General features: G+C 65.4%; 1 protein-coding gene and 1 pseudogene across 1 annotated transcript; both read left to right on the forward strand.

The window, feature by feature from the left end:
• Window positions 1–26,583, forward strand: TRIM29 (tripartite motif containing 29). The gene is made up of 10 exons (XM_008150069.3): window positions 1–143; window positions 575–1,480; window positions 9,266–9,361; window positions 10,062–10,295; window positions 11,791–11,989; window positions 14,768–14,869; window positions 17,562–17,654; window positions 19,625–19,726; window positions 22,945–23,021; window positions 25,627–26,583. Exons 2-10 carry the CDS (start codon window positions 680–682, stop codon window positions 25,687–25,689), a joined length of 1,767 nt encoding a protein of 588 aa, XP_008148291.2. The 5' UTR covers window positions 1–143; window positions 575–679; the 3' UTR covers window positions 25,690–26,583.
• Window positions 7,102–7,184, forward strand: LOC114234638 (U6 spliceosomal RNA; annotated as a pseudogene).
• Window positions 26,584–27,175: the final 592 nt, after the last annotated feature.

Raw genomic sequence — 27,175 nt, forward strand, 5'->3', positions numbered from 1 at the left:
GGGCTGAGGACAGACCCGAGCACCTCTAGGCCTTGGGCTCACATGCCGGTTCTCCCAGGTGACAGGCCAGTGCCTTCTCGTCCTAGAGCTTCCGTTTTCTCGTCTGTTAAGCGGCATCACTGAGCAGGTTGTTGGATTGTAAGGTACGGAGGACGGTGGCTGGGCGTTGGCAAGGGGAGTTAAATAATTGGCAGCCATTTCATTCCAAACCTAAAATCCCTAGCGCCCATCCTTTCCCCTCCCCCACCCCCGCGGCGGGCAGGGAGCCTCCCCTCTGGAACCCAGGCCCGCACGTCACACGTGTTCCCAGCCCTCTGCCCCCGGGGCCGCTCGGCTCAGCAAAGCTGGCCCCCTGTCAGAGAGGCGCCCCTTTAAAAGGTGCGTCGGAACGAAGCAGCCGGACTGGTCGCTGAGCTGGGGAAAACAATTTCACTGGGGGAGGAGAACCCTCCTTTCCGAGATCGGGCGGGTCTGACTGTGCAGGGTGTGGCCTGGGAGATGAGCTGCCCTGCCTGGAGGCAGCCCTGCGTGGGCTCGCCCAGCCCGCCCTCCCGCCTCCTCCCTCTCCCTCCAGGTGTGTCTCCGGGCTCCGCCGCTGCCGGTCCCACTGCCCAGCAGACGCCGCCGAGAGGCCACCGCCGCAGCCCCTGACCCGAGACAGACCCGCCAAGCGCCTGCCATGGACGCCGACGCCGCCCGGAGCAACGGGGCCAGCCCGGAGGCCAGGGAAGCCCGCAGCCTGCCGGGCCCCGCGGGCAGCCCTGAGACCGGGGCCAAGGTGGACGGTAAAGACGCCAAGACCACCAACGGGCACGGCGCGGAGGCGGCTGAGGGCAAGAGCCCGGGCAGCGCCCCAAAGCCAGGGGAGGGGAAGAGCTCCCTGTTCCTGGGGAGCGAGTGGCGGCGGCCCATCATCCAGTTCGTGGAGTCGGTGGACGACAAGGGCCCCAACTACTTCAGCATGGACTCCGGGGACGGCCAGCGGTCCCCCTACGCGGGGCTGCAGCTGGGGGCCGCCAAGAAGCCCCCGGTCACCTTCGCCGAGAAGGGGGAGCTGCGCAAGTCCATCTTCTCGGAGCCCCGCAAGCCCGCCCTGCCCGCCGGGGAGCCCGGGGGCGCCCGGAGGCACAGCTCCCCCCGGGCGGGCCTGGGCGGCCTGCCGCGCGCCAAGCCGGGCGCCGAGGAGGTCCTGTGCGACTCCTGCATCGGCAACAAGCAGAAGGCCGTCAAGTCCTGCCTGGTGTGCCAGGCCTCCTTCTGCGAGCTGCACCTCAAGCCGCACCTGGAGGGCGCCGCCTTCCGCGACCACCCGCTGCTGGAGCCCATCGGCGACTTCGAGGCCCGCAAGTGCCCGCTGCACGGCAAGACCATGGAGCTCTTCTGCCAGACGGACCAGACCTGCATCTGCTACCTGTGCATGTTCCAGGAGCACAAGAGCCACAACACCGTGACCGTGGAGGAGGCCAAGGCCGAGAAGGAGGTAACCGCCCCGCCCGGCCCGGCCGCCCTCCCTCTCCGCAGGCTCTGCCGCCTGCTCTCCTCCACGGGGCCTAAGCTTTGGGGCTGCCGCCTCCTCTGTCCCCGGCTCACCCCCGGCTGAGGGTCGGGAGCAGCCCCGGGCCTTAGGAGACAGGCCTGCCCCTGGAGGAGCAGGCAGAGGCTCAGGGAAGATGGGGGCCAGGCCAAGAGCTCAGGGCCAACCCGCCAGACCCGAGAGTCGGCTCTCAGGCCTGCTCTGAGCCGGGCTGGCCGCTCCTCCTTTATATTTAAGGGAGAGTCTCCATTCGCTCTGAGCAGGGCCGGCCCCGGGAAAGGGTCAGGGGTGTAGAGGGAATTTGACCTTTAAACGTCCTTCATCTCTGGCTTTAGAGTTTGCATTTAGAGGACAGCGACTCCCGCTCTATCTGACCCCCCCCCCCCCAGCCTGACCCCTCTGGCCGCCTTTACCTCCCCGCCGGCCCGTGTGCTTTGCGTGTGGGTGCGTGCAGAACCTGCCTAGGCCTGTGGGCGGACACCATTAGTAAGGTCGGCATTTGTGTGTGGGTGGGGTATATACATATGTGTGTGTGTTTCTAGGCGTGCGGGTGTTTATGTGCACACATGGATGTCTGCATGTGTTTGTATGGTTGGCAGGTGCGTGTGTTGCATGAATTCCGTGTATGTGGCCCTGCCTGTGCTGCTGTGGGGAGGAGCAGGGGCGTGTGGACTGGGAAACCTGGACAAGGTCCTGCTTTAAGGGCTCAGCTTCGGCCGAGGCTCCTTCCACAGGGGAGCTGGGCCGGTGCTCCCACGTGACTCGGCCTCGCCCGGCAGCCCCCGGGGACCCTGAGGACGGCCATGCCCGGCCCCCTGACCAGGAGCTGTGGGCGGCTCTCTCCCTGGGCAGGGGGGTCATGTGGAGATGGAAAAATACCTCATTCGGCCCAGGAAGGAGGTGCTCCCAGTTCCCCCCACTTTCCCACTCCAGCCTGGCTCCTACCTTCCTACTGGGCGGCCGAGATGTGGGGGGCACAGAGCCCCTCCCCCAGGAGCTGACTTGGGAAATCACCCAGAATGAGGGGCAATCGTCAGCAGCCACAGCAGCCACAGCAGCCAGGCCACGGCAGCGCCTCTGCCTGGGCTCCAGGCCCCGCCCCGGTCTGTTCCTGGGTGTGACTCTAACCTTCGTGCACGGGGTCTTGGTTTCCCGGTGAAACCGAGGGCTGGACGGATTGGTTCCCACGTTGCCCTCCTGGAACCCGAGGGGCTTTGAAAATGTCGTCAAAGCCTCAGGGACGAGGAGGGAGGACAACGGAGCCAAGAGCCGCCTGGGGCTCCCGCGTCTGTGACCGGCAGCAGCCCTCCGTCCGGCTCATCGGTAGGGCTGGGCCAACTTCATCTGAAACAAGGGTGTCCCCACCTAGGAAAGCGCAGGCGCCCTGAGGTCAGAGGGGCCTGGGCAGCTCTCCCCGAAGGCACAGCTGGTCGGGGGCCCCAGGCGCAGGCGCAGGCCGGAGGCAGAGCGCACAGCAGCTCCTGGGGCTCCGCCCGACACCAACCGCAGGTGAACAGTCACCAGGACGAAGGCTCCTCCCGCTTCACTGGGGGGGGGACAGGCCCGGGAGGAGGGCCCGTCCCGCTGCAGGGTCTGAGGGACCATCTCCCCGAGTTCTTGTCCAGCATCGGGAGCAGCTCAGGAGAACGGCCTTGAAGGGGCAGGACTCAGCGGCGCGCTCTACGGGCCTCCGGGAGAGGGTCTGACCCACAGACGTGACTTTGATGGTGGGAGCTTCATGCAGCGTGCGTGCGCCTGTGTGTGCGTGTGGTGTGTGCATGCATGTGTGTGCGTGCATCTGTGTATGTGTGTGCGGTGCCGGCCCGGGACGGAGGGAGAGCAGACAGCCTGCCTGGGCCGGGCTCTGCGGGAGCACCAGCCGTGGCACCAAGCAGAGTGCGTGGGTTAATGGGTCCGAATGAACACGCACATCAATCCGGCACCTTTCTGACGCATCCCCTCGGACCCAGCACCGGCCCACACTCTGCCAGGGAGCTCTGCCCAGACCTGTCGGACAGGCTGGCGGTGAGAGCCCGGGTGAGATCATCGCAGACACGTTGCTTCACTGCAGGTGCCATGAGCTGAGGGTGTCCGTCTCCCTCCCTCCTCCCCTCCCTCCCTCCTAGGCTCCGAGCAGAGGCAGCGCGGGGGCAGGGCACCTGGTGGCTACATGACGGCCCTTCTGGGGCGGCCGGGGTCAGAACGTTGTCCCTTTCTGTGAATGCCACAGGGGTCCCCCAGGTGTCTACCACCTCGGCCTCGGGTGCTCCCCTGGCTGGATCGGCTGACGAGGTAACAAGGAACACACGCACCCCTGTGCCCACGCCACCCACCCCTGCCCCCCTCCTCCGTCTGCCCAGGCCTTCCTGCTGCTGAGCGAGGGCGGCTCCTCCCAGCAAAGGGCCGCCTGCTCCCAGGAGGCGTTGGGCCCCGTGTGCTGCTCTGACTTCAGAGCCCTGCCTCTCCCCTCGGTGCCCGGCTCCCCACGGAGGCCGAGCTGCCGGCTGCGGGGCCGGGCAGTCATGACCCCTCAGCCCTGAACGCTGGGCTGGTGCGCGCAAGAGCTCTGTGGAGAGAGCAGGGGTGGGTTTAGGAAGAGAAGCCAGCTCAAGGCCTGGCCGTGACCGAGGTCTGGGGGGAGAGCTGCTCTGGGAGCGGGCGGATAGGAAAGGAGGTGGGGTGACCTCTGTGGGTGCTGAGGGGGAAGCTGGAGACAGGACGGCGGGAGAGTGACAGGCAAACGGGCAAGAGGCACACCAGGCTTCGGGGACACACCCTGGTGTTCCGTGGTTATTCCCACAACAGTCTCACCAGTGGGGCTACTGCACTGACTTGGTAGATGAAGAAATAGGCTCGCCATGGCCAGTGTGCTCAGTGGGTAGAGCGGCAGCCTGCACACCAGAAGGTGGCAGGTTTGATTCCAGGCCCAGTTGGGGCGCGTGCAGGAGGCAACCAATCGATGTGTCTCTCTCACATCTTTCTCCCTCCTTCCCTTCCTCTCTCCCTTTCACTCTCTCTAAAAATCTATGGGAAAAATATTCTTGGGTGAGGAAGAAAGAGAAAGAAAGAAAGAAAGAAAGAAAGAAAGAAAGAAAGAAAGAAAGAAAGAGAGGAAGGAAGGAAGGAAGGAAGGAAGGAAGGAAGGAAGGGAGATTCAAAGATGTCAGAGACTGACCTGAAGTTCATCACAGCCCGGGGAGAGGCAGTGCTGGCTCAGTCCTTAGTGGGGCCGTAGCCAGGCTGTCCTATCTCCCCCACTTGCAGGCTCTCCTTGGACTCCCTGAGTCCAGTGGCTTCCAACAGTCGACCTCTGACACGATGGCCTGATGAATTGTTAGGACACAGATGCCCGGGGTGTCCCCCCGAGGTGCTGGGTCAAGGGCTCAGAGCCTGGGATCTTTGCTAACGTGCTGCCGGGTTGGGAATCCCAGATCTAGTTCAATGTTACCAGGAGGAAACCGAGGCCCGGAAAGTGGGGTGACTTCCCCGAGGGCCACAGCCGTGGCGCTGGCCTGGTGATGCTCTCCCACCCGTCTTAGCCCCCCCCCCCCCGCCCGCCTGACCCCTGAGGAAGCAGGAGGGGGAGCCGCCAGGCAGACGGACCGTGGCCATGGGCACCGAGAGGAAACGGGGAGCTTGAGCATCTCAGATTGTCGTCCAGATAATCACCACTTGTCGGAGAGTACAAATTTGGCAATTAACTGGTTCGTTTGGCAAATGCCTCAGCCAGTGGCCCGTGTGGTTGATGCGGCCAGCGGGAGATCATGGCCTGATCTCAGTCGCCCCTCCCCGAGGGCAGTGGGAGTGTCCAGGTGTGTCTGCAGCTGGAGGCCTCCCCCAGGCTGGGGCACATGCTGAGCCGCTCTCTGCTCTCAAGGAAACCTCTGCTCCCCCGAGGCCTCAGAGCCAGAGGTGGAAGCGGAACAAAGGAGGCGCTTAGGGACAGGCCTGGGCAGGTGAAGAGGATGAAATGGGGAGGAGGAGGAAGTCAGGAGGGGGGGAACGGGGAGCTGAGGCCCCATCGGACACCACTTTCATCACCTTCCAAGGGAGAGGAGAGAGAGCTGGGGCCCAAGGGCAATAAGGAGGGTATGGGGGGGCACCAAGAGGAAGGGGTGGGATCACCAAACTGCCCCCTGCGAGGGGGGAAGCCTGTGAGCTGAAGCAGCGCGGGAGGGAGGGGTGTCCGGGGAGATACAGGGACAGCCCAGAGGCCAGGCGGCCGCACGGCAGAACCGAGGGTTGCTGCCTCCTGGTCTCACCACTTTCTAGCTGTGAGGGCTCAGGCGAGCTTGGCCAGATTTCCAGGCCTTGGTTTCTGCATCTTTGTTTATTTTTTTTAAGTTAGAAAACTCATAAACATACATTTATTCAGGAAATATAATTACTCAAGTTCTTGATATTTCAATGACCATTCCACCTTATAAGATAGTCACAACATGTTCTCTTTTAAGTCTACACCAAGTCATGCTGCCATTCTTCTCAGGTAAACCAGAGCCATTTCTTCCGTTAAATGCTAAAATATCCATTTAAATTTTAAAAGTACTTGAGCCAAACTACATTAAGTACTTGGACAAAATAACTTCCAAACATTTAGAAGACAATAATTTTAAAAACAACAACAACACACTTAGATCTCAAGAGCTAAGGCTCTGAAACCTGGCAGATTGTTGGTCGGTGTCCGCGTTAGGACAGCTCGTGGTCATCAGTGATGTATTTCTCACCTGCCATTTTAAACGGGCGTGGTTTCTGATCGGTACAACCCGCACTCCGCAGGGTGCCGGTGAGAGGAGCGATGGCGGGCACACAGTAGGTGCTCAGTGATTCCAGCAGTGCCCCTCTCCCCTCGTGCGGCCGGAGAGCCCGGGCCCCGAGCGCGGTGTCCCGGTTCGGTCTGTCCCGCCTTTCCCCGCAGGGGTGTCGACAAGGGGCACACAGAGGCTGAGTACCCCGCTAGGGTCTCCCCTAAACCCTTCACCCAGAGCTGAGAAGGGGCCGTGCTAGCAGCACAGCCTCCGTCCAGGTTCCCTCCCGAGCGCCGCGGGGCTCTGCGGGGCTGGTCCTGGATGTGCTGCGGAGCCGCGCACAGGGGACAGCAGGCGACACGGGCCCAGGAAACAAGGTGTGAGTGGATGTGGCCGCAAACAAACAAAAGCTTCCATTTCCATAGAAACGTAGGTTTATTTCGGGAGAGACGTGCTGACTACAAAGGGCTGAAATAAATGAGTCATCGTTAACATAAAATAATAGAACATTTTAATAAACATTAAGATTTTTCCTTGAACATTAACTTACCAGACACTGAATACCTGCACAAATTAATAAGCGTAACGCAAATAAACCTATTTTTCTTGTTCTCCGAAAGCGAAATATTTCCTGTTGCGCACACCAAACAAGTCAGTCCAAGACTAAGGACGTGGCCATCGGCTGCTAAAGTATTCGCTGCTGGTGTTAGTGGAGAGAGATGGTGCGCCTGCGCGTAAGGACCATAAGGGAAATGAATGCAGCACGATTGTAGTCATCAGCCATTAGCGAACGCTGTGGTTCGTTGTTAATAATTATGTACCGTGCTCGCTTCGGCAGCACATCTGCTAAAACATGGCCCCTGTGCAAGGATGACACGCAAATTCGTGAAGCGTTCCATATTTTTAAAAAAGAATAATAATAATAATTTTGTATAACAGGATATTGTAAAATGTAAGTTATGAAATTGTTATTCATACCATTATATTGGCTGGGCCGCGTGTGGCCCGTGGGCCGCGAGTTGGACACGCTTGGTGTGCAGCTTCCTCGTGTCCCAGAGAGATGAGACTGGCCTCGCCCAGCTGACCTCCCACCCACGGCTGCGGGCAGCGCATCTCCACTCCGGTCCCTGCCCCCCCCGTGGTGCACGGCCAGCCACCCGTTCCTCCCGGGGCTGGACCCCTCCCCCTCAGCGAGCCCACAGTCCTCTCCCTCGGAGCAGGATGGGCTCCCGGGCGGGGCTGGCTCCCTTGCCCTTGGCCCAGGCTTTTTTATTATTTTTAAATGGTTTTTTATTGATTTCAGAGCAGAAGGGAGAGGGAGAGAGAGAAACATCAGTGAGGAGAGACAATCATGGGTCGGCTGCCTCCTGCACGCCCCACGCTGGGGTCGAGCCCGCAGCCCGGGCCTGTGCCCTGACCGGGAATCGAACCCTGACCTCCTGGTTCGTAGGCCGAGGCTCCAGCCCTGAGCCGCACGGCCGGGCGGCCTGGCTTGTTGAAACATTTCTAACCTCATCGGACCCTCTTCCTCTGTGGGCAGAGCCTCTTCCTGCTCTTGGCCAGTGAGTGCACGCTGTCCTTGTCCCGCCCGCAGCCTCGACATGGCCTCGTCCGCTCCCCGCCCCCGAGCCCCGCACCACTGCTCCCTCCAGACACTGGGCTCCTCTGGCCTCTGCCTTCTCTGGTCAAATCGTCCCCCACTCACCCCCTTTTCCCACCTCCATTCTGGGTGCCCCGTGTCCTCCAAACCTCCGGGATCTATTTTGCATCTTTAATCTAAAGCAGCGGTCGCCAACCGGTGGTCCGTGGGCCACGGAGGTCCGCGAGGTCCGGAAGGTTGGCGACCGCTGCCCCAAAGCGCCCTCCCCGGCCTCTCTGCGCACACGTCCCTCTGTGCCGGCGTGTCCGCCTCACACCGCTCACGTGCACCACCCAGGCCGTGCTCCCGGCTTCACCTGCCCGCCTGCCCACTGCCCTCGCTCGCGGTGCCCTGTGCCAGGCACCTGCTGAGAGCGTCCCTTTCCTGGTCCCAGGGAACCCCACAGCTCCCTGGAGGCAGCCCCCTGCCCACCTCCGTGACAGGTGAGGCGTGTGCACAGGGGGCTGTGAAGGCCCCCTGCCCGGAGGGGAAGTACCGGAGTTAAGCCTTCGGATGCCCAGTCCTGTGCTCTGGGCGGGTCCCTCCTGGATGCCCCAGGCCTGAGGTGGGAGCGCACCCTGCACGCACTTTTATTCTCTGCTCTCCCGTCTGCCAGACCTTGTGTGTGTGTGGGGGGGGGGTGAGGGGTGGGGGGAGAAACTCAAGGCCAGCTCCTCCATTCCTGAGCCAGCAACGACGCCCCCCTCCGCCTGCCCCTTCAGCCTGGGACAGGCCCACTGTCCAACCTCGTGTCCCTTCCTCCCAGCGCCATCTGCCTACCAGGCCCAGACTCCACGGGCCTCCAGGCCAGGGCTCGGCCGGCTCCACCCCTGCGAGCATGCGGGCTGAGCTGCGTCCACGGCCCGGCCTCTGCGCGCTGTCTTCCTGCCCGTGTCTGTGGCAGTGGCTTCTCCCCAGCCTTCCTCCAGAGCCCAGGCCAAACCCCGCCCTCACCTCTCCCGAGAGGAACCAGTCTCAGCGGGGAAGCCCGGGGCATGCTTTCCAGACCGCCCCCCCCCCCCCCACCATGGGAGCTCTCTTCACCTCGCGCCCCCAGCCCCCCCCCTCCCCTGTCTGCTGTGGTTCCCGCAGCCTCCATGCCTGGCGTGTGGAGGTCCGTGGCGGCTGCTCAGACTCTAGCGATGGAGACACATTCCCGGCAGTTGTGGATACTTCATGTTCCTCAGGGAGACGCTGCGGAAGGGGGGGCTCTGCATGTAACGCCCAGGGGGCAAGGGGGGACCTGGTGCACCCCAGGCTCCCAGGTGCCTGTGCCTTCTGTCAGGTGGGGACCGCTCCCCACTCCTCCCACCCCCCTGACGTCTCCTCCCACCCCCCTCCCCGCAGACGGAGCTGTCCCTGCAGAAGGAGCAGCTGCAGCTCAAGATCATCGAGCTCGAGGACGAAGCAGACAAGTGGCAGAAGGAGAAGGACCGCATCAAGGTGCACAGCCGCCCCCGCTGCCCGCCCCTCCGGGCAGAGGCGGGCCTCCTGCTGGAGGTCTCGGGCCCACGTTGACCCCCACACTGGTTTTCTCCCGGTTCTCCCACTCGCGTTGGCGTTCTGGCCAATCCCTCGTCTCATTCGGGGCCAGGGGTACAAGTGGGATCCTACCCATCACCCGACACTCACGTGACATCGTTCCAGGACAGACAGACTCTAGAGCCACCACCTTCCGGTGCCCCCATTGTCCGCGCAGGCCACCAGCTGCCACAGGCTTGCCGTTGCTCGCTCCCTGTGCCAGGAGGTTAGGTGTGCGTGTGCCACGGTCTGAGTAATTGCAAACCACATCTGACTCGTGGCCCGGCCGCATGTGCATCCATCAGTCCACTTCCCGGTGGCGTTGGGGCCTGGCTGAGGTTCCAGGGAGCACAGCCGGACTCCCGGGCCCTCTTGGGCCACAGCGTTGCCCACGGGGCGGGGAGGTGTGGTGGCGGCGGTGGGGCCACCGGGGGATGAGGAACGGCGGGCTGTACACACCTGGCCGCTCCATCAGAGCTGCCTTCTCCTGAGGCCTCGAGTGAGCTTCTTGGCCCACCGGGCTCTGGGTGGGAAAGACCCGCCGGTGGGAATGGAACGGCTCGCTGCGGCCGGACGCCCAGTGACCGACCCGCCTCCCTCGGTGCCCTCGCTCCGCACCCAGAGCTTCACCACCAGTGAGAAGGCCGTCTTGGAGCAGAGCTTCCGGGAGCTGGTGCGGGACCTGGAGAAGCAGAAGGAGGAGGTGAGGGCGGCGCTGGAGCAGCGGGAGCAGGACGCCGTGGGCCAGGTGAAGGTGATCGTGGACGCCCTGGACCAGCGGGCCCAGGTGCTGCAGGAGGACAAGCAGACGCGGGAGCAGCTGCACAGCATCAGCGACTCGGTGCTGTTCCTGCAGGTGAGCCCCCCCCCCCCCCGGCCACCCCGCCTTCCCGGCATCGCTGTCGCCCACCTCCCATGCACCCACCACTCACCACCCACGCCCCGGCCCACCTCTCCCCTTAATTCTTCTACCCGAGCCGTTTCCCTGCCTGATGGAGGATGGCGCCCAGGGCCACCTGGCCCTCGGGCAGTGCTGTCGCCGCGCAGGAAGGAGTCTGTGACGGTCAGTGACGCCTGCTCGGGTGTGGGATTGTGGCCGAGAAGCGCTGCATATTTGTTGTCCTGGATCTTTTTTTTGATTTTTATTATGACATATTTTTTATTGATTTCAGAGAGGAAGAGAGAGATAGAAACATCAATGATGAGAGAGAATCATGAATAGGCTGCCTCCTGCACACTCCCTACTGGGGATCGTGCCCACAACTCGGGCATGTGCCCTTGACCGGAATCAAACCTGGGACCCTTTAGTCCACAGACCGACGCTCTATCCACTGAGCCACACCAGCTAGGGCTGTCGTCCTTGATCTTGGCTGTTGGTAAGGTCATCCATCTGTCCTCCTGTCTGCTGGAGGGCTTTGGATACTCCTGCCTGCCTAGTCCTCTCACTAGGGGTTATGGTTTTGGTCCCCAAGGAGCTGCATCCAGACAATCGGAGAGCAACGTATATGCATGTGGAAGTCACTGCTAGACCAGGTGGTTCAGGAGGGGGGTCCCGGAGGCCCTGGGAGGGGCGCGCAGGCGGAGGGAGCTGGGGCGGCGTGCGGAGGAGGTGGGACTGAGCTGGGTCTTGCAGGCCCCTTAGGATTTGGAAAATAAAGGGGTTCTCCGGTGAGAGGGGAGGGAGAGGAGTTCAAAGGTGAGGCGGCGGGACCGAGCGGCCTGGACGGAGGTGCTGCCCTGACTGGCACAGACGCTCTAAAATTCCGCCTTTTTTAGGGCTCTCACCCCCACGCCTGCCAGGGTGCCGCCGCCTCCCCCCACGGACAGGCGTGGCGCACGGTGTGGCGGTGGGAGCCACCGAGTCCCACGGCTGCCGCCGTGCTGTCAGGGCATTGCCATCCGTGGGTTTTAGTCAAACTCTTTCCTATTTCATTTCATTTCATTTCATTAAAAATGTTTTCATCCTCACCCGAGGATATTTTTCCATTGAGTTTTAGAGAGAGTGGAAGGGAGAGGGAGAGACAGAGAGAAACATCGATGTGAGAGAGACAAATCCATTGTTGCCTCCCTCATGTGCCCCAACCGGAACTCACAACCCGGGCACATGCCCTCGACCGGAATTGAATCCAGGACTCTTCCATCCACAGGCCGACGCTCTACCCACTGAACCAAACAGGCCAGGGCCAAACGCTTCCATTTTACGGAGAGAAATGGGCTCGTTAACAGCAGAGCTGGGTCCAACCCCGGCTCTTCCGGCTCCAGTGTGGAGACTGCCAACTGCCCGTGGCAGCCCCTGCCGAGGGTTCCAAGACCACCCCTCCCAGACTAAGGGCCGCTTTCCCTCCTTGCAGGAATTTGGCGCGTTGATGAGCAATTACTCCCTGCCCCCACCCCTGCCCAGCTACCGAGTGCTGCTGGAGGGGGAGGGCCTGGGGCAGGCGCTGGGCAACTGCCGGGACGACCTGCTGAACGTGTGCATGCGCCACGTGGAGAAGGTGTGCAAGGCTGACCTGAGCCGCGGCTTCATCGAGAGGAGCCCCGCGGAGAACGGTGGGTCCTCGCCGGCGCCGTGGCCGCGGCACGCTCCTCCCGGTCAGGCCCGGCGGCCCCCACGGCCGGCCCGTGTCCCCGCCGCCATCGCACCTGTGGCGGTGGTACTAGGGCTGCTGGAGCGCGGCCCCACTGGACGTGCTGCCGAAGGCAGGCAGCCCTGCAGGGGCCTCGGGCAGGGGCCGCCGGGCCGCCGGCGCCCACATGTCTCTCTTCTGTGGTCGCCCGTCAGGCTCAGGGGCTGCGTCTGATGCCAGGCCCAGTCCAGCAGCTGGGTGGACGCCGCCACTTCTTTTTAAAAAATATTTTATTGATCAATGATGAGAGGGAATCATGGATCGGCCGCCTCCTGCATATCCCTCACTGGGGATCGAGCCCACAACCCGGGCATGAGCCCTGACTGGAATCAAACCGTGACCTCCGGGTTCATAGGTCCATGCTCAACCCCTGAGCCACGCCGGCCGGGCTGTGCTGCCGCTTGTAAGGGCTTTGCCGGCCTCGGGAGGTGGGCCTAGAACTGCACCTGGCCTGGAGAGGGAGCTTGCCCGTCACCTGTGCTGAGTCCTCTGAGCTCAGAGGCCGGCCTGGGGGGGGGCCAGGCGGGGCCGGTGGGACACCTGTGAGCTCAGAGGCCGGGCCTGGGGAGCCAGGCCTGTCCTGGTGACTCCCCAGCTCCCCTGAAGGCAGCGTCTCTTCTGAATCCTGCTCCTGCTCCACCCACAGAGGCCACTGAAGAGCCTCCCGGAAACCCTCCGACCCTGGGGCCTACCCTGCCCCGTCCCAGCCCCTTCCGTCCCTTAGGGCAGACGCCTGGGCACTCTCCCCAGAGCCCGCCTGGTCCTGGGCCGGCCCAGGCCGGGGACACCGCCTGACTAACGTCTTCTGGCCCCAGACACCCGAGGAGGCGGGCAGGCGCAGCGTGTGCCGTTTTGGGGTGCAGAAGTGCCAGGCCCAGCGGGGCCCCTGCATGTCTGGGTGGTGGTGGCATCACACGGTGTCTCTGAGGACGGGTCAGCCCCGGCAGTGAGACGAGCATTTGGCTTCAGCGGCACTCGGCTCCCGAAACCCTCCTGCTAATGACGGTGCGATGACAACAGGGGTGAGGCCGGCAGTCAGAGGCCGCCCGCTCTCCACGCCAGCATCTGAGCTCTCGGCTGTAGCGTGTCTCCCGGGCCAGGGCCGAGGCTCCGAGGAACAGCTTTTCAGGCGCCCGCCCAGCAGGCCCCGGCAGCTCTCACGCTCTGCGACCCTCTCCCATCTCATCCCGTCCAAGGGGCGGCTGGCGCCACGCGGAGGGCGGGAGCGTGTGGTGGCCACAGCCCCCGGGCGCCCACCTGGGGGAGGTGAGGGCTGGCCAGACCCGTGAGGATGGCCCGACGGGCCCAGGTGGCCTGCCCCACCACTGGCCATTTCTGGGTCACGGTTGTCGGCCACGGCCTCCGTCGGGTGTGGAGGGCGGCGGCTCCGGGAGCAGGGGTGCCTCTGACGTCGGCAGCCCGCACCTGCGCCCGGGGCCCGGCCTCCGGGTTGGTTCTTGTTGCGGCCACAGTGTGGCTGGGAACGTGTTTGGCTGTGGGAACGGGGAGACCCTACTGACCGTCCTCCCCCCTAGGCGGCCGCCCACAGGCCAGGGCCTCATTCTGCCGGCAGAGGCCTGCACCAGCCGCCTTCCTCCGGGCGGGGCCGGGAAGGGCTGAGCCACAGCCAGGGCTCTCAGGGATGCCTCCTGCGTGCCAGGGCTGCTGGGCACAGGGACAGGTGCAGCATGAGGGACCAGCCACTCTTCCCTCCCCTGGCCTACGTGGAGGGAGGGGCGGGCAGGGGAGGGGAGCATAGGAGAGGGAAGGAGTGAGGAGAGGGAGTGAGGAGGAGGGCTGGGGGCAGCAGGGAGCCACACTGGGTTTTGAGGAGTGAGGGGCGGGCGGGGGAGGAGTCGTGCCCATTCTGAGAGCTCACTCCTCTGCACACCTCTCCAGCCCAGCCTGGGGGCCAGCCTGGGCATCAGCCCGCCCGAGGGATGCAGCAGTGGGGGGCTGGGCTCACCCCGGGTCCTCGCTGGCCCAGCCACATCGGGCCAGTGGCTTCCTGAGCCCAGGCTCCTCGCCCATGCCCTGGGCTGCGTCTTGGGGGCACAGGGGCTGCGTGCCTGTCAGATGGGGAGGGGAGTCAGCAGCGTCTGGCAGATGCAGGTCTGTGCACACGGCTCCCCGGTCTGTGCACACGGCTCCCCGGTCTGTGCACACGGCTCCCCGGTCTGTGCACACGGCTCCCAGGTCTGTGCACACGGCTCCCGGTCTGTGCACACGGCTCCCAGGTCTGTGCACACGGCTCCCCGGTCTGTGCACACGGCTCCCGGTCTGTGCACACGGCTCCCGGTCTGTGCACACGGCTCCCCGGTCTGTGCACACGGCTCCCGGTCTGTGCACACGGCTCCCCGGTCTGTGCACACGGCTCCCGGTCTGTGCACACGGCTCCCGGTCTGTGCACACGGCTCCCCGGTCTGTGCACACGGCTCCCGGTCTGTGCGCACGGCTCCCCGGTCTGTGCACACGGCTCCCGGTCTGTGCACACGCTCCCAGGTCTGTGCAGGGCAGGCAGAGCCCCCTGCGCCCCGGGGCCCCAAGCAGAGGGGGTGCGGCCGGTGTTGCCTTCTCTGAGGCTGGGGAGCCGCACCTCTCCGGAAACAGCGGGTGGGGCACCGCCTCAGCGAGGCCGGGGTGCCCCGGGGCAGCTGCTCCCCTCAGCCCCTCCGCTGACCGCCTGGCTCCTTCCTCCCAGGGGGTGACCATCGCTACATGAGCAACTACACTGGCAGCTACGCCAGCGACTGGGGCGCGCCCGACACCATGAAGAGATATTCCATGTACCTCACGCCCAAGGGTAAGGCGCCCTCTTCGCGGAGAGACTCGCCAGGCGCCCTGGGTGGGCGAGGGCACTGTCCTGTTCGCCTGGGACCATCTCGGCATGTGCCTGTTCGGATGACCTATGACCTGGCACCCTGCTCCTCAGGGGCTTCCCTCCTCACGACCCAGGGGTCCCCACCTTCCCTCGCCTCCAGCCCCACCCTTCCTTCCCACTCCTCCCCGCCCGGCCCCGCTGGGTCTGGCTGCCGCCTCGGTGTCCGCATCGTCCTGCTCCTCAGGCCATGGCGGCGGGCGGCTCTCCCCCGCTGTGGGCCCGCCTTCCCCGCCCGAGAGGGTGCCGTGGGGTGGGGTGCAGGCCAGTGCCTGCCTGTCCTGCCTGTGGGAGCCTGTCCCATTCTTTGGCACAACAACAATGCCCCTTACGTAAGGCGGGTGTGGCCCGCCAGCCGCAGGGGGAGGGGTGCAGGCATGTGGGGGGAGGGGTGCAGGCATGTGGGGGGAGAGGTGCAGGCATGTGTGGGGAGGGGTGCAGGCATGTGTGGGGAGAGGTGCAGGCATGTGGGGGGAGGGGTGCAGGCATGTGGGGGGAGGGGTGCAGGCATGTGTGGGGAAGGGGTGCAGGCATGTGGGGGGAGGGGTGCAGGCATGTGTGGGGGAGTGGTGCAGGCATGTGTGGGGAGGGGTGCAGGCATGTGTGGGGAGGGATGCAGGCATGTGTGGGGAGAGGTGCAGGCATGTGGGGGGAGAGGTGCAGGCATGTGGGGGGAGTGGTGCAGGCATGTGGGGGGAGGGGTGCAGGCATGTGTGGGGAGGGGTGCAGGCATGTGTGGGGAGAGGTGCAGGCATTGTGGGCAGGGGTGCAGGCATGTGTGGGGAAGGGGTGCAGGCATGTGGGGGGAGGGGTGCAGGCATTGTGGGCAGGGGTGCAGGCATGTGTGGGGAAGGGGTGCAGGCATGTGGGGGGAGGGGTGCAGGCATGTGTGGGGAAGGGGTGCAGGCATGTGGGGGGAGGGGTGCAGGCATGTGGGGGAAGGGGTGCAGGCACGTTTGGGGGGAGAATACGTGTGGGGAGAGGCGAGGGAAGGTGGGGACCCCTGGGTCGCGTGGAGGAGGCCTCAGTCCTGCACTGACTCACCCGGGACACACAGTGGGTGGGGTGCACACAGTGGGTGGGGTGCAGGGGTGGGAGGGATGAGCTCAGTTCGGAGGAGCTGCCCCACCCAATGAGAAAACGGCACCTGGACTTCAGGTGGAGGCCTGGCGAGGCGGCAGCACCTGACCCCGCCCCACAGTCCCGGTGTGGACGGCGAGTCCTGCCCTTCGGACGCAGTTCTGGGAGATCCCAGCTCCCCACCAGGCCCTCTCTCCTCGCTCCCCAGGCCTCTGGGCCAGACCCTGCTGGGCATCAAGCCCCGAGTTGCCCCTGCTCTGCCCCCCATTCTGAGGACAGTGGTGGGAGGGCAGCTCCCCTGCAGACTGTGAGGAGCAGGGCAGGGGTGGGGAGGGCAGAGCACCCCGCCGTGGCCCCTGAGAGCCGGCCTGTCACGGCCCCGCTGTCCCTGTCTGAGAAGAGGATGCCCTGTGCGTGAGGCTGGGCATCTGCAGGGGAGACGCAGGGCCCCCCGACCCCGTGCCCCGGCCCCGCCTGCCCTGGAGCAGGAGGAGATGTGCCCTCTGGGGGCTCCTGGGCTGGAGGCAGAGACCAGCGAAGGCCAAGGAGATCAGAGACTCAGGAAGCGAGGCCCCTGGAGGGCCGGCCGCTGGGGCCTGGGGCTCCGGGCAGTGGGCTGGTCAGCCAGGCTCCCAGGAGGGCCCGGCAAGAGACAGCGACTCAGTGCAGAGGCCCCGGGGAGGGTGCGAGCACTGCGGGGGGAGGGGCGGAGCAAGGACCAGCAGGGGCTGGGCAGGGGCTGGGGCCCGACGGGCTGGCTCTGCGGAGGGAGGGGCCCCCAGAAGGACCTGGGTGTGCGTTCTTTTTAACAATATGTTTTATTGATTTCCGAGAGGAAGCGGGAGAGAGAAACACCAATGAGAGGGAATCACTGACCGGCTGCCTCCTGCACGCCCCACACGGGGGATGGAGCCCACCGCCCAGGCGTGTGCCCTGACCGGGAATCGAACCCTGACCTCCTGGTTCCTAGGCCGACAGTCAACCCCCGAGCCACGCCGTCTAGTGCAGGAGTGTGTTTTCTCGTCTATAAAGGGGGGTGTATCCCAGTCCGCTGCCATCTCAAGACTGATGTCAGAGGCCACACTGGGATGGTGGGCGTGGGGGGGGGGGGCGAGGACCCTCTCCCGGGGAAGCACCTGTCATGTCCATGGGCTCCTCAGCCCTTCAGGGCCCAGGGCCTCCATCCAGCGCCTCACGGTCCCCGTGGCCACCCGTCCTCACAGGAGCCCGTGTCCCGGCCGCGGGGGTGCAGCCACAGGGCTCTGGCCTCTCCAGCCTCTGGTGCCCTCAGTGCCGAGCAGGGGACCAGCTGCCTCTGCCCAGGCTGTCCAGGCCGCACCTGGTGCTCTTGGCCGGAACAGAATGTGTCCGACGGGGACTTGGGGGTAAATGAAACGGTCGCCTTACCCCAGACCCCAGTGAGCTGTCGCAGTGGCATCTGGTCCTTGGGACAGGCACTGGGCCTGCAGGTCCCGGGCACCAGCCCCGGGTAAGCCAGCCACCTTCTGCGGGACAGCCCTTCCCCTTTGCTTCCCAGTGGGGGCCAGGACGTCGTACCAGCCCGTGTCCCCCAGCCGCCTCCCCAAGGACATCAGCCAGAAGAACTTCAACAATCTCTATGGCACCAAAGGTAGGGGGGGCTCAGGGCGAGGGGGGCGGGGCGAGGGGGGAGCGGGGAGGGCCGTGGGCGGGGCTTCCAGTCCTAGGTGAAGGGGGCTTTGGAGGGGTTGTGAGCTCAGAAGTGGACGGAAGGGCCCTGCTGAGTGTAAAGGGCGAGTGTGCCTGTGTGTGCGGGTGTGAGCCACTGCCTCAGGCCGCGGGAGCAGGGCCCCCTGGGAGCCCGAGTCTGGGGACCTTCTGCTTGGGGACAAGCAGGGGAACTGGGGCCTGGGTGGATTTGGGGGCGCCCCTCAGCATGTGTCGGGGCAGGAGGGACCTTGCAGATTTGCGTGCTTACACCTTGCAAAGCCGACAGCGGTGAAGCCAGACTCCTGTTGCCGTAAGGGGCAGGGTGGCACGGTGAGGATGGGCCCGCCCTGGGCGTCAGGGGGGTGCCCTGCCATGAGAGGGGAGGGTGACATGCCCTTGGGCCCAGGAGAGATGAGATGGGAACAGAGCCCTGGCCTCCCGGGGACGGCCAGCTGCCCAGCCTCTGCCAGGTGCTGCGGTGGACCTCACGCCGAGGGCAGGCGGTGGGCTTGGGAGCCCAGCTGGGGGCCTGGCCCCTCCCGGGGCCCCTGGTGCTGCCCAGCCCCGTGCAGAGGGAGGGGGGGAGACTGAGCCAGCTCCCAGCCCCCCTGGCACAGAGCCAGTCTGCAGAGGCCAGTCTGGGCCTCTTCAGAAGAAACGAAGTCCTGGAGATCTGGAGGCAGGACCCCTGGACGGGGCAGCGCCCGGCCTCATGTCCAGGACTGGGCTGTGCACCATCACGGGCATGGCAGACTGTGAGGGCCAAGCTGGGTCTGTCCTCACAGCCGCCACCTCGGGCCCGAAGGGACTCAGGAGACACTTGTGAGAGAGAGAGAGAGAGAGAGAGAGAGAGAGAGAACAGACGAATGAGGGAATGACAGGCCCATGGCCCATGGACGTGCTGGCTGAGGTCCAGGCTGCAGAGACTTCCTGGGGACCCTGTGGGCGGGGCTCACCTGCAGCAGGTGGACAACCAGCCCTCGGACTGCTGAGCCCCGGACCGCCCGTCAGGCAGCGGTGGGAGGTCTCAGGACTGGGACCCTGCGGCTGGACGGACAGGAGGCGTCAGAGGAGGGGCCTTTTCCAGAGGGGCCCTGAGGACCCCCACTGTCCTGTATGCCCCCACCCCCCCGCCAGCTGCCTCCTTCCCTCCAGGCCACAGGGACATGCTTGCAAATAGACACGTGTCAGCTGCCCCGCCCGGTGAGCAGAGTGCCAGGAGGTGTCGCAGCTTCCCTGTCTAACGTTTAGCCTGTGTTTGCATTTCTTTGTTCATTTGCTCACTCGTCCATCTGTCAGCCATCCGAGGACCCCCTTCTGGGCCGGGCTGTGGGCCGGGCACGGGTGCCTGCTGCCCTCGGAGCCCAGCAGGGAGACAGACCGCTGAACACGCACCTGCACCGCGGGGGCAGGCGTGTGGTGAGGGGGCGTGGTGAGCTCACACAGATTTGGGGAGGTGACGTGGACGCTGACACTGAAGACCAACGCATGGATTTGCTGAGAGTGGGGGTGCACAGGGAGTACCCCAGGCCTGGTCTGTGCAAAAAGCCAGGGCAGGAGGGAGCCTGCGGTGTGCGAGGAACCCCAAGTGCAGCGGTGGGGTGATGAGCGATGGAGAGGGCACGCGGGGGAGTCGGGGGGGGGGGCTGTGGGGAGAGGCGGGCCGTGCGGTGTGGGCTTTGAGCCTTCATGGACGGCGGTGGGCCTGCGGGGCGGGCCGGGCGCAGCACTTCCTGGTCCGGAAGGACAGCTTTGATTGGCAGGAGGTGAGTGGGCCCAGCGTCCTCCTGGCTTGAGACCTGGTGAGGACTGGACAGTCCCAGGAATGGCCTCGTCCTGGCCCCTGCCTCTGGCCCCTGCCTCTGGCCTCTGGCCGGCCGCTGTGGCCTGACCCTCTCCTTCGCCTCGCAGGTAACTACACGTCGCGCGTCTGGGAGTACTCCTCCACCACGCACAGCCCCGAGGACCTGCCCCTGCCCGGGGTCCCAGGCAGCTCCTCCTTTTCCCTGAAAGGTGAGCTCTGAGCCTGCTCCCTGCAGCCCTGCCCCTGGCCTGCTCCTCACTCGCCAGGCCCTGGCCTCCCAGGGCCCGAGCCCTGGGCTGGGAGCCGGGCCACGCTCCCTCCCCAGGGCGGCAGCGGCAGGCGGCAGCGTTCTTGGGACTGTTGAATCGCACTGTCCCCTGTGGGCGCCGGGGCACGGCCACACCCTCTACACCCCCTCCTCCCCACATCCCCAGGTGCTTGGGGGCTGAGCCCCGAGTCTCCCCACCGCAGAGAGCTCCCTTCCCTGTGCTCACCCCGTCGCCCTGCTGGGTGAGCTGAACCCTGTGGCCAGGTGGCACCTGTCAGCGGCCCGCAGAGCCAAAGCCCTCCAGCTGCTTTGGGGAAAGGGGCGCCAGGACCTCCAGGGCCTCCACGTCTGATCCACTCCCGGGCTCTACGTGGCTGAGTAGTCAGCCCTCGGGCCCTGGAGGTGGGTCGCTTTGAGGGGAGGCTCGCGCCAAACCCCTCACAGGGGGTCCCAGGCCCTCACGTCTCTTTGGAGATGTCCAGGCTTGGTGAGCCATGGGGCAGGGAGCCCGCCCGTGTTCCGGCACCGAAGATGCCTGGCCTGAAAGACAGGATGGCGGATGGGGGGAGGGGGAGGCTCCGGGGGAGGGCAGGGCTCGCAGGGCCGGCTTTCCAGAGCGGCCCGTCATCAGAGGTGCCGCCCTGTCAGAGCTCCGGACACCTGTCTGCACGGGCACAGGCTCAGCGGAAAGGAGATCCAGAGCTCCGTGTGCTGATTTCAGCCTACGCTGTTGGCATTTTTTAGCCAGTACATTCTGGTAGCAACCTGCCTGCGGCCTCTGAAGGTGGCTTCATCCTCAGCCCCCTCTTCCCGGCTGGGACCCAGCCTGTGCCCAGGGCAGAGGTTTGGAAAGATCAGCCAGGTGAAGAGGGTGCCCTCGGGCAGGAGCTAGGGAACGGGGTCCCCGTGGCCTGTCTGGCTTCTAACGGATCCCTCAACGGATCCCTCAATGGATCCCTCCCTGCTCTGTGGTCAGGCCCAGGCAAAGGCCGCCTGGCAGGGGTGAGGCGGGGATGCCTGCTCCCTGTGTCCTCACCTGGCCTTAGGCGGGCCCCCTCCACGCACCATGTCCTCCAGGAATAGCTGGGACACCTGCGGCCACCCCCACAGATCAGCTCACCAGTCCCGGGGAAGGGCCCTGGAGGGAGGCAGGGCCGGTGCAGCAAGGAGACGCCCCAGGACCAGCCCCTCCCGCCCGCCCGCAGCTCAGGAGGCAGAGAGCACGCTCCCAGCACTGGCTGCGGGAAGGCAGCCCCGAACTCCCGCCGCTAACGCCTCTCTCTCCCAGCAGGCCCTGGGAGGCCCCCCGACCACTTCCCCCCCTGGGGACAGGCCACCACAGAGTTTTCCAGGCCCTTGGACACCCATGAGCTGTTTAAAATTAGCCCTGGTACCTGTCCGTCCCCGCCCCTTTCTCTCCCACACGGGACGGTGGCAGCTTGTGGGCTCTCGCCTCTTCTACGTCCTGGTCCCTCCTCCGGGAGAGGGTGGGTGCCCACTGTCACCCTGGCTGCCCTACCCCTCCTGCGGCCCCACCCCCTCTCCGGCTGGTGTGGGGTTTTCCTCCTGGACACGGAGAAGTGGGACTCTCGGCCCCCGTCAGGGGCAGTGGGCCTCTTTCCAAGGCCCCCGGTGCAGGCAGAGCCGGGCTCTGCGTGTCTCCGCCCCCGCCCGGTGCTGCTGGCTGCTGGGTCTGAGCAGCGTTGGTCCCCAAGGGCTCTCGTTGGCCCTCGCCAGGGACAAACCTGTTGATTTCTTTTTTAATTTTTAATGTTTTGTGTTTTTTATTGATTTCAGAGAGGAAGGGAGAGGGAGAGAGAGAGACATCAATGATGAGAATATTGATCAGCTGCCTCCTGCACGCCTCACACTGGGGATCGAGCCGGCAACCCGGGCGTGTGCCCTGAGGGGGAATCAAACCCTGACCTCCTGGTTCATAGGTCGACGCTCAACCACTGAGCCACACCGGCCGGGCTTTCTTTCTTTTTTAATTGTTTGACCTCATGAATCCCACACTATAAACATCATGCAAAGACATGTTTATTGATTTTTAGAGAGAAGGGGAGAGAGAGCAAGAAAGAGAAGCGTCGATGTGAGAGAAACATTGGTCAGCTGCCTGCCACACATGCCCTGACCAGGGGTGGAACCTGCAGCCTAGGCGTGTGCCCCAACGAGGAACCGAACCCGCAACCCTGTGGTGCACGGGACGAGGCTCCAACCTGCTGAGCACCGGCCAGGGCAGGGCCTGCTGACTTCCCGAGTCCCTCTGCTTCCGGGCCTTTCCCGGGCTCCGCTCCTGCCCAGAGGGTCTAGCCTGGCTGGCACTGAGGGCCTCTCCCAGTCCTGTGGCCACAGCTCTCCCAGACTCCCAGGGGACCCCCAGGACCCCTGCTGCAGGCCCCGGCCTGGGCTCAACCCTGGACACAGCACAGGGCGATAGCTGCCCCTCCTGGGCCGTCCTCCTGCTTCGACGCAGGAGGGGCTGCAGAGCCCGAGGGCGGGGCTGGTGTCCAGCAAACCTGGGTTCGCATCGGCTCGGCTCGTCCGCGGGGCTCGCAGAGATGGGGCGGGGCTCCGGGAGACACGCAGGGTCCCAGCGGGAGCCCCCAAGTGGGCCGGCAGGGAGGGCACAGCGTGCAGCAGGGCGCGGGGCCTCCTGGTGGAGCGGCAGGCTGTGCTGTGAAGAGGCTTTCCTGGGCTCTGGGAGGGGTGAGGCTTCAGGAGGGGGTGGGGCGGTTGTGGGGGACAGGGAGGAAATTTCCAGAGTGGAGTGACCCTGACCTGGATTGGGGGACACGCCGCTGCTGCTGGCCCAGCCCGTCTGGCCCGCTCCTCCTCTCTGTCTGCCTCGGGCCCTCCCTTTGGCTAGCTTCCCACGTTTCCCCAGTGGGACCCTGGGGGCTGCACACCTCCTCGGGGGCTCTCCTTGGGAACGGGCTGGATGGAGCTTGGCGGTCACTTTGGAGATGGGTCCGCGCCCTGGGGGCTCCCTGCGGGTCACTTTGGAGATGGGTCCGCGCCCTGGGGCCTCCCCGCGGGTCACTTTGGAGATGGGTCCGCGCCCTGGGGGCTCCCCGCGGGTCACTTTGGAGATGGGTCCGCGCCCTGGGGCCTCCCTGCGCTCAGGGCCTCCTCTGACCACAGCTTCTGTCTCCCCAGGCTACCCCTCCCTCGTGCGGAGCCAGAGCCCCAAGGTCCAGCCCCAGACTTGGAAATCTGGCAAGCAGACTTTGCTGGTGAGTGCGGAGCCGTGCGAGAGTCTGCCCAGGCCAGGCGTGGCCAGACGGGCGCTAAATGGGGCTCCCCGGTGACAGCCGTCATTGCCCGGGGCCTTGGGGGACGGGGACATCTGTGGGCCATGCACACAGCTAATGGCAGTAGGAATCCGGGGCTCACAGGCAGGGGGCGTAAGTCAGCAGGGACTTTCTGAGCCTCAGTTTTCTCATCTGTAAGCGGGCGGCCTGGGCTGTGATTGGCCGGTGGCTGCTGGGCACCTGTGCTTGCTGAATGACGGCTCTGCTGCAGCTGGGAGGGCGACACGCTCAGCCGGGGCCCGGCACCCGGCGAGGAGCCCTGTGCTGGGCAGCGTGGGGGAGGCGGTGGGAGTGCCGCGGCCGCGGTGCCAACAGGAGCAGATGTGTTTAGGTTTCGGTAGCTGACATGCCGGGCCCTGCACAGACCTCAGCCATCGGGGCCGCCCTCAGACGCTGTGTCACGGTCTCCGCAGGCTCCCCATGGAGGCCAGGCCCGGCCCTGCAGGGGTCAGCCCGCTGCCCAGGGAGGGGGCTCATGGCCACCTCGAGGTGCTGGCCGGGCCTGGTGCCTGCCGCCGCGCCCAGAGCCTGGAGAAGAGGCGGGTGATTCTATGCCAGGGGGCTGGGCGGCCTGGGGGCTGGCCCCAGGCCTCTCACCAACTTGCCATGTGACCTCACGGGAGCCATTCTTCCTCGGTGCCTCTGAGTCAGACGGCTGGGATGATTTCATAGCTCTTCCAACCCTCACAGGCGGTGACTGTGACCCACAGAGGGCCGGGGAGCGGGGGGGCTGCTCAGGTGCTCTGTGTCTCTGCCCGCCCACCGCTCGGGGCCTAAAGGCAGCGCTGCTCACTTGTTGCAGAAGACGGGAGAAAACCAAGCCACGCCTTAGAGAAAAGGAGTGACAGTTTATTACGCCGGCGGACTCAGCAGATCACTTCCCAAGTCTGAGCAAAGGAACATGCACGGGCCTCTCTTTTATATCTTCCCGTGTCTTTGTCCCGCACATATGGATTATGGATTATGCTTCCGGTCCTTTCTCGAGCTTTGCAAAAAGGGCCCAGGTGTTGGGGGTCTTGAGACCATATCTGATGGTCTGGCCTGGCACCAGCGCTAATAACACCCCCCACCCCCGCCATCCCCACCCCCCCACCCCCCCACCCCCGCCAGGCTGTGCACTGTTCATCGTTTATGCCTCTGTATTTAGGTAACAGGTCTTGCAAGGCCAGTTTCTGGGAAAGAGGCAGTGAGTTAGTTATAGGTTATCAAGAGTGCACACTGGGCTTGCTGGCACAGATTCAGATTGCTAGCCCCCCAAATACCAGGGTTACATTGGAATTAGCCTTTCAGCCTTCTCACACTGACCTGCGGCCCATCTTCCTGACCCGCCTCCCTGAAAGCAAGGTGCAGCCATGGCCAGGCCGTTCCCTTTGCTGCATTGAAGGCTTGGGGTCCAGCGGGCACGTGGGGTCCGGAGACCTGGTCCAGACGCTGCGGCTAGGTGGCTGTGTGCCTTGCCTGTCACCCTCTCCCTGGCCTCCGCCTCTTCCCTTGCTTATAGGTGGGGTCCCTGAGGCATGCGCTGAGGCCTCAGCCCCACATTCCCAGGCCCCAGGCCTGCTGGGGACTGGGCCCAGCCAGGAGTCCTAGGAAATATAGGGTCTAAGCTGGCAAGGCCAAGGGCAGGGCTGGAGGCGCCTGGTGTCTCCTGGGTCAGGGTCAGGAGGTCAGGGGGTCAGGGGGTGCTGCTGGGCTCCGCCTCTGACCAGCTCAGGGACGAGGCACAGTGCTCGCCAGGGGCCTAGGAAGCGAGGGGCGCGCCGAGTCTGTGACGTCGCTGCTGAATGCCACGCAGACCTGGCAGGGGCGGCGGCGGCGAGGGGCGGCGGCGCGGGCTCTGTCCTGAGAGGCTTCCTGAGTCCCGAGGAGGAGCCAGGGTGGAAGAGGAGACTGAGACGGGCCGTGGTCCCTGCTGGGCCGGGGCGGGCGCAGGCCTCTCCACCGCCTCTGTCAGGAGGTTCAGGCAAAGGGAGCAGCGAGCACGCAGAGCCCTCGAGACCCAGAGTGGTTTGGAGAATGGGCGGGGACGGTGGATGGAGTGGACCCAGCTGCTGGGCCTGGCGTCCGGCTCCTCTACTTACCAGCTGAGTGACCGGGGACAGATGGCTCAGCCTCTCGCGCCTCGGCTTGTTCTCTGTAAAGGGGTATGCGAGCAGGAACCGGGATTGGGTGGCTGTGGCGACCCCACAGTGAGCAGTGCTGTGTGGCCCTACCGAGCAGAGGGCCCTGCAGAGCGAGAGCTGCAGAGCTGGGAGGCCCGGGCCATGGCGGGAACCGGATGAGGGCCTGAGGGTCAAGCTCACCAACCAATGGCGGGAAATGGACTCTAATTAGGATTTGAACCTGGAAACTCTGTAGCATGGGGGCCCAGTCCTGATCACAGGATAGATCGAGCTTGCAGGGTAGGCCACAGCTCGTAGAATTGTTGGGGTTCAGACCACTGCTGCTTCCCGGGGGGTTAGGGTGGGGTGGGTCTGGCTAGTGGGATCCCCGCCGTCCGCACCGCTAACTACTCTTGTTCCCGCAGTCTCACCACCGGCCGTTCTACGTCAACAAAGGCAACGGGCTTGGCTCCAACGAGGCCCCGTGAGCTCCGGAGGGAATGAGGCACCCACTCCCGCTGACCCCGCTGACCCCGCTGCTCTCGCTCTGTCCTCGGGCTGCAGGAAGGCCGGTCCTGGGCCCGCCGTCCCCGCCCTCTGCCCGCCCCCATCGCCGCCTGGCCAGCCCCACCTTCCCCGTTGGCACACGCTACCCAGGCCGCTCTCCCGCGTGAGGCTTCTAACGGTCACGGTCTTCGTGCTCAGAAGCCGAGCATCACGGGGTGGGAGACAAGTGGGCTTCTCTCCCCGACCCCCACCTTTCTCTTCAGTGGGACTAGCGGTGGGTGCCACATGGTGCCGGCCTGCCTCCCTGCCCGGGCCCGGCTCTCAGGCCCGTGGCCCTGCCTCCAAGCTCTGGCCCCATGCAGCGAGCCGTGGCGCCTGACCCAGCCCTCACCTCCCACCCGCGTGGGCCCGTCCAGGGGAGACTGCTGCTTGTGCCCTGCCCTGGCCCTTCCTGCCCATGCCCAGCCTGGCAGACCTTCCGCCGTGGCCACGACAGAGGGAGGCTGCTCGGGGTCTGGGCATCACCCTGGGGCTCCCCACCCCTTTGGATGTGCAGTCCCTCAGGGCGGGCGGCGCCCGGCTGGTGCGACGTCAGCCTGAACGGCCCTCCCTCCGAGATGAGCCGCTCCCTGGACGGTGGAGCCCGGCCCAGCGGCCCTGCGGGGCTGTCACTGACCGGCAGGGCCCTCGGTTCCGTAACCGAATCCCCTGGCCATGGGCAGTCGGCGCCGCTCCCCCCGGCCACGCTACTCAATGAGGTGCCTCCCCGCTGCCCCTCCCCACCGCCCAGCGCAGTCTCCCCCTCCCCCGCTGCCCCTCCCCACCGCCCAGCGCAGTCTCCCTCTCCCCCGCTGCCCACCGCCCACCGCCCAGCGCAGTCTCCCTCTCCCCCGCTGCCCACCGCCCACCGCCCAGCGCAGTCTCCCTCTCCCCCGCTGCCCACCGCCCAGCGCAGTCTCCCCCTCCCCCACCGCCCGCTGCCCACCGCCCAGCGCCCAGCGCAGTCTCCCTGTCCTCCGCTGCCCACCGCCCACCGCCCACCGCCCAGCGCAGTCTCCCTCTCCCCCACCGCCCACCGCCCAGCGCAGTCTCCCTCTCCCCCGCTGCCCCTCCCCACCGCCCAGCGCAGTCTCCCTCTCCCCCGCTGCCCACCGCCCAGCGCAGTCTCCCTCTCCCCCACTGCCCACCGCCCAGCGCAGTCTCCCCCTCCCCCGCTGCCCCTCCCCACCGCCCAGCGCAGTCTCCCTCTCCCCCGCTGCCCCTCCCCACCGCCCAGCGCAGTCTCTCTCTCCCCTACTGCCCCTCCCCACCGCCCAGCGCCCAGCGCAGTCTCCCTCTCCCCCTCCCCCGCTGCCCACCGCCCAGCGCAGTCTCCCTCTCCCCCACCGCCCAGCGCAGTCTCCCCCTCCCCCGCTGCCCCTCCTCACCGCCCAGCGCAGTCTCCCCCTCCCCCGCTGCCCAGCGCAG

This window comes from Eptesicus fuscus, chromosome 13 (assembly GCF_027574615.1).
Source record: "Eptesicus fuscus isolate TK198812 chromosome 13, DD_ASM_mEF_20220401, whole genome shotgun sequence".
Lineage (NCBI taxonomy): Eukaryota > Metazoa > Chordata > Mammalia > Chiroptera > Vespertilionidae > Eptesicus > Eptesicus fuscus.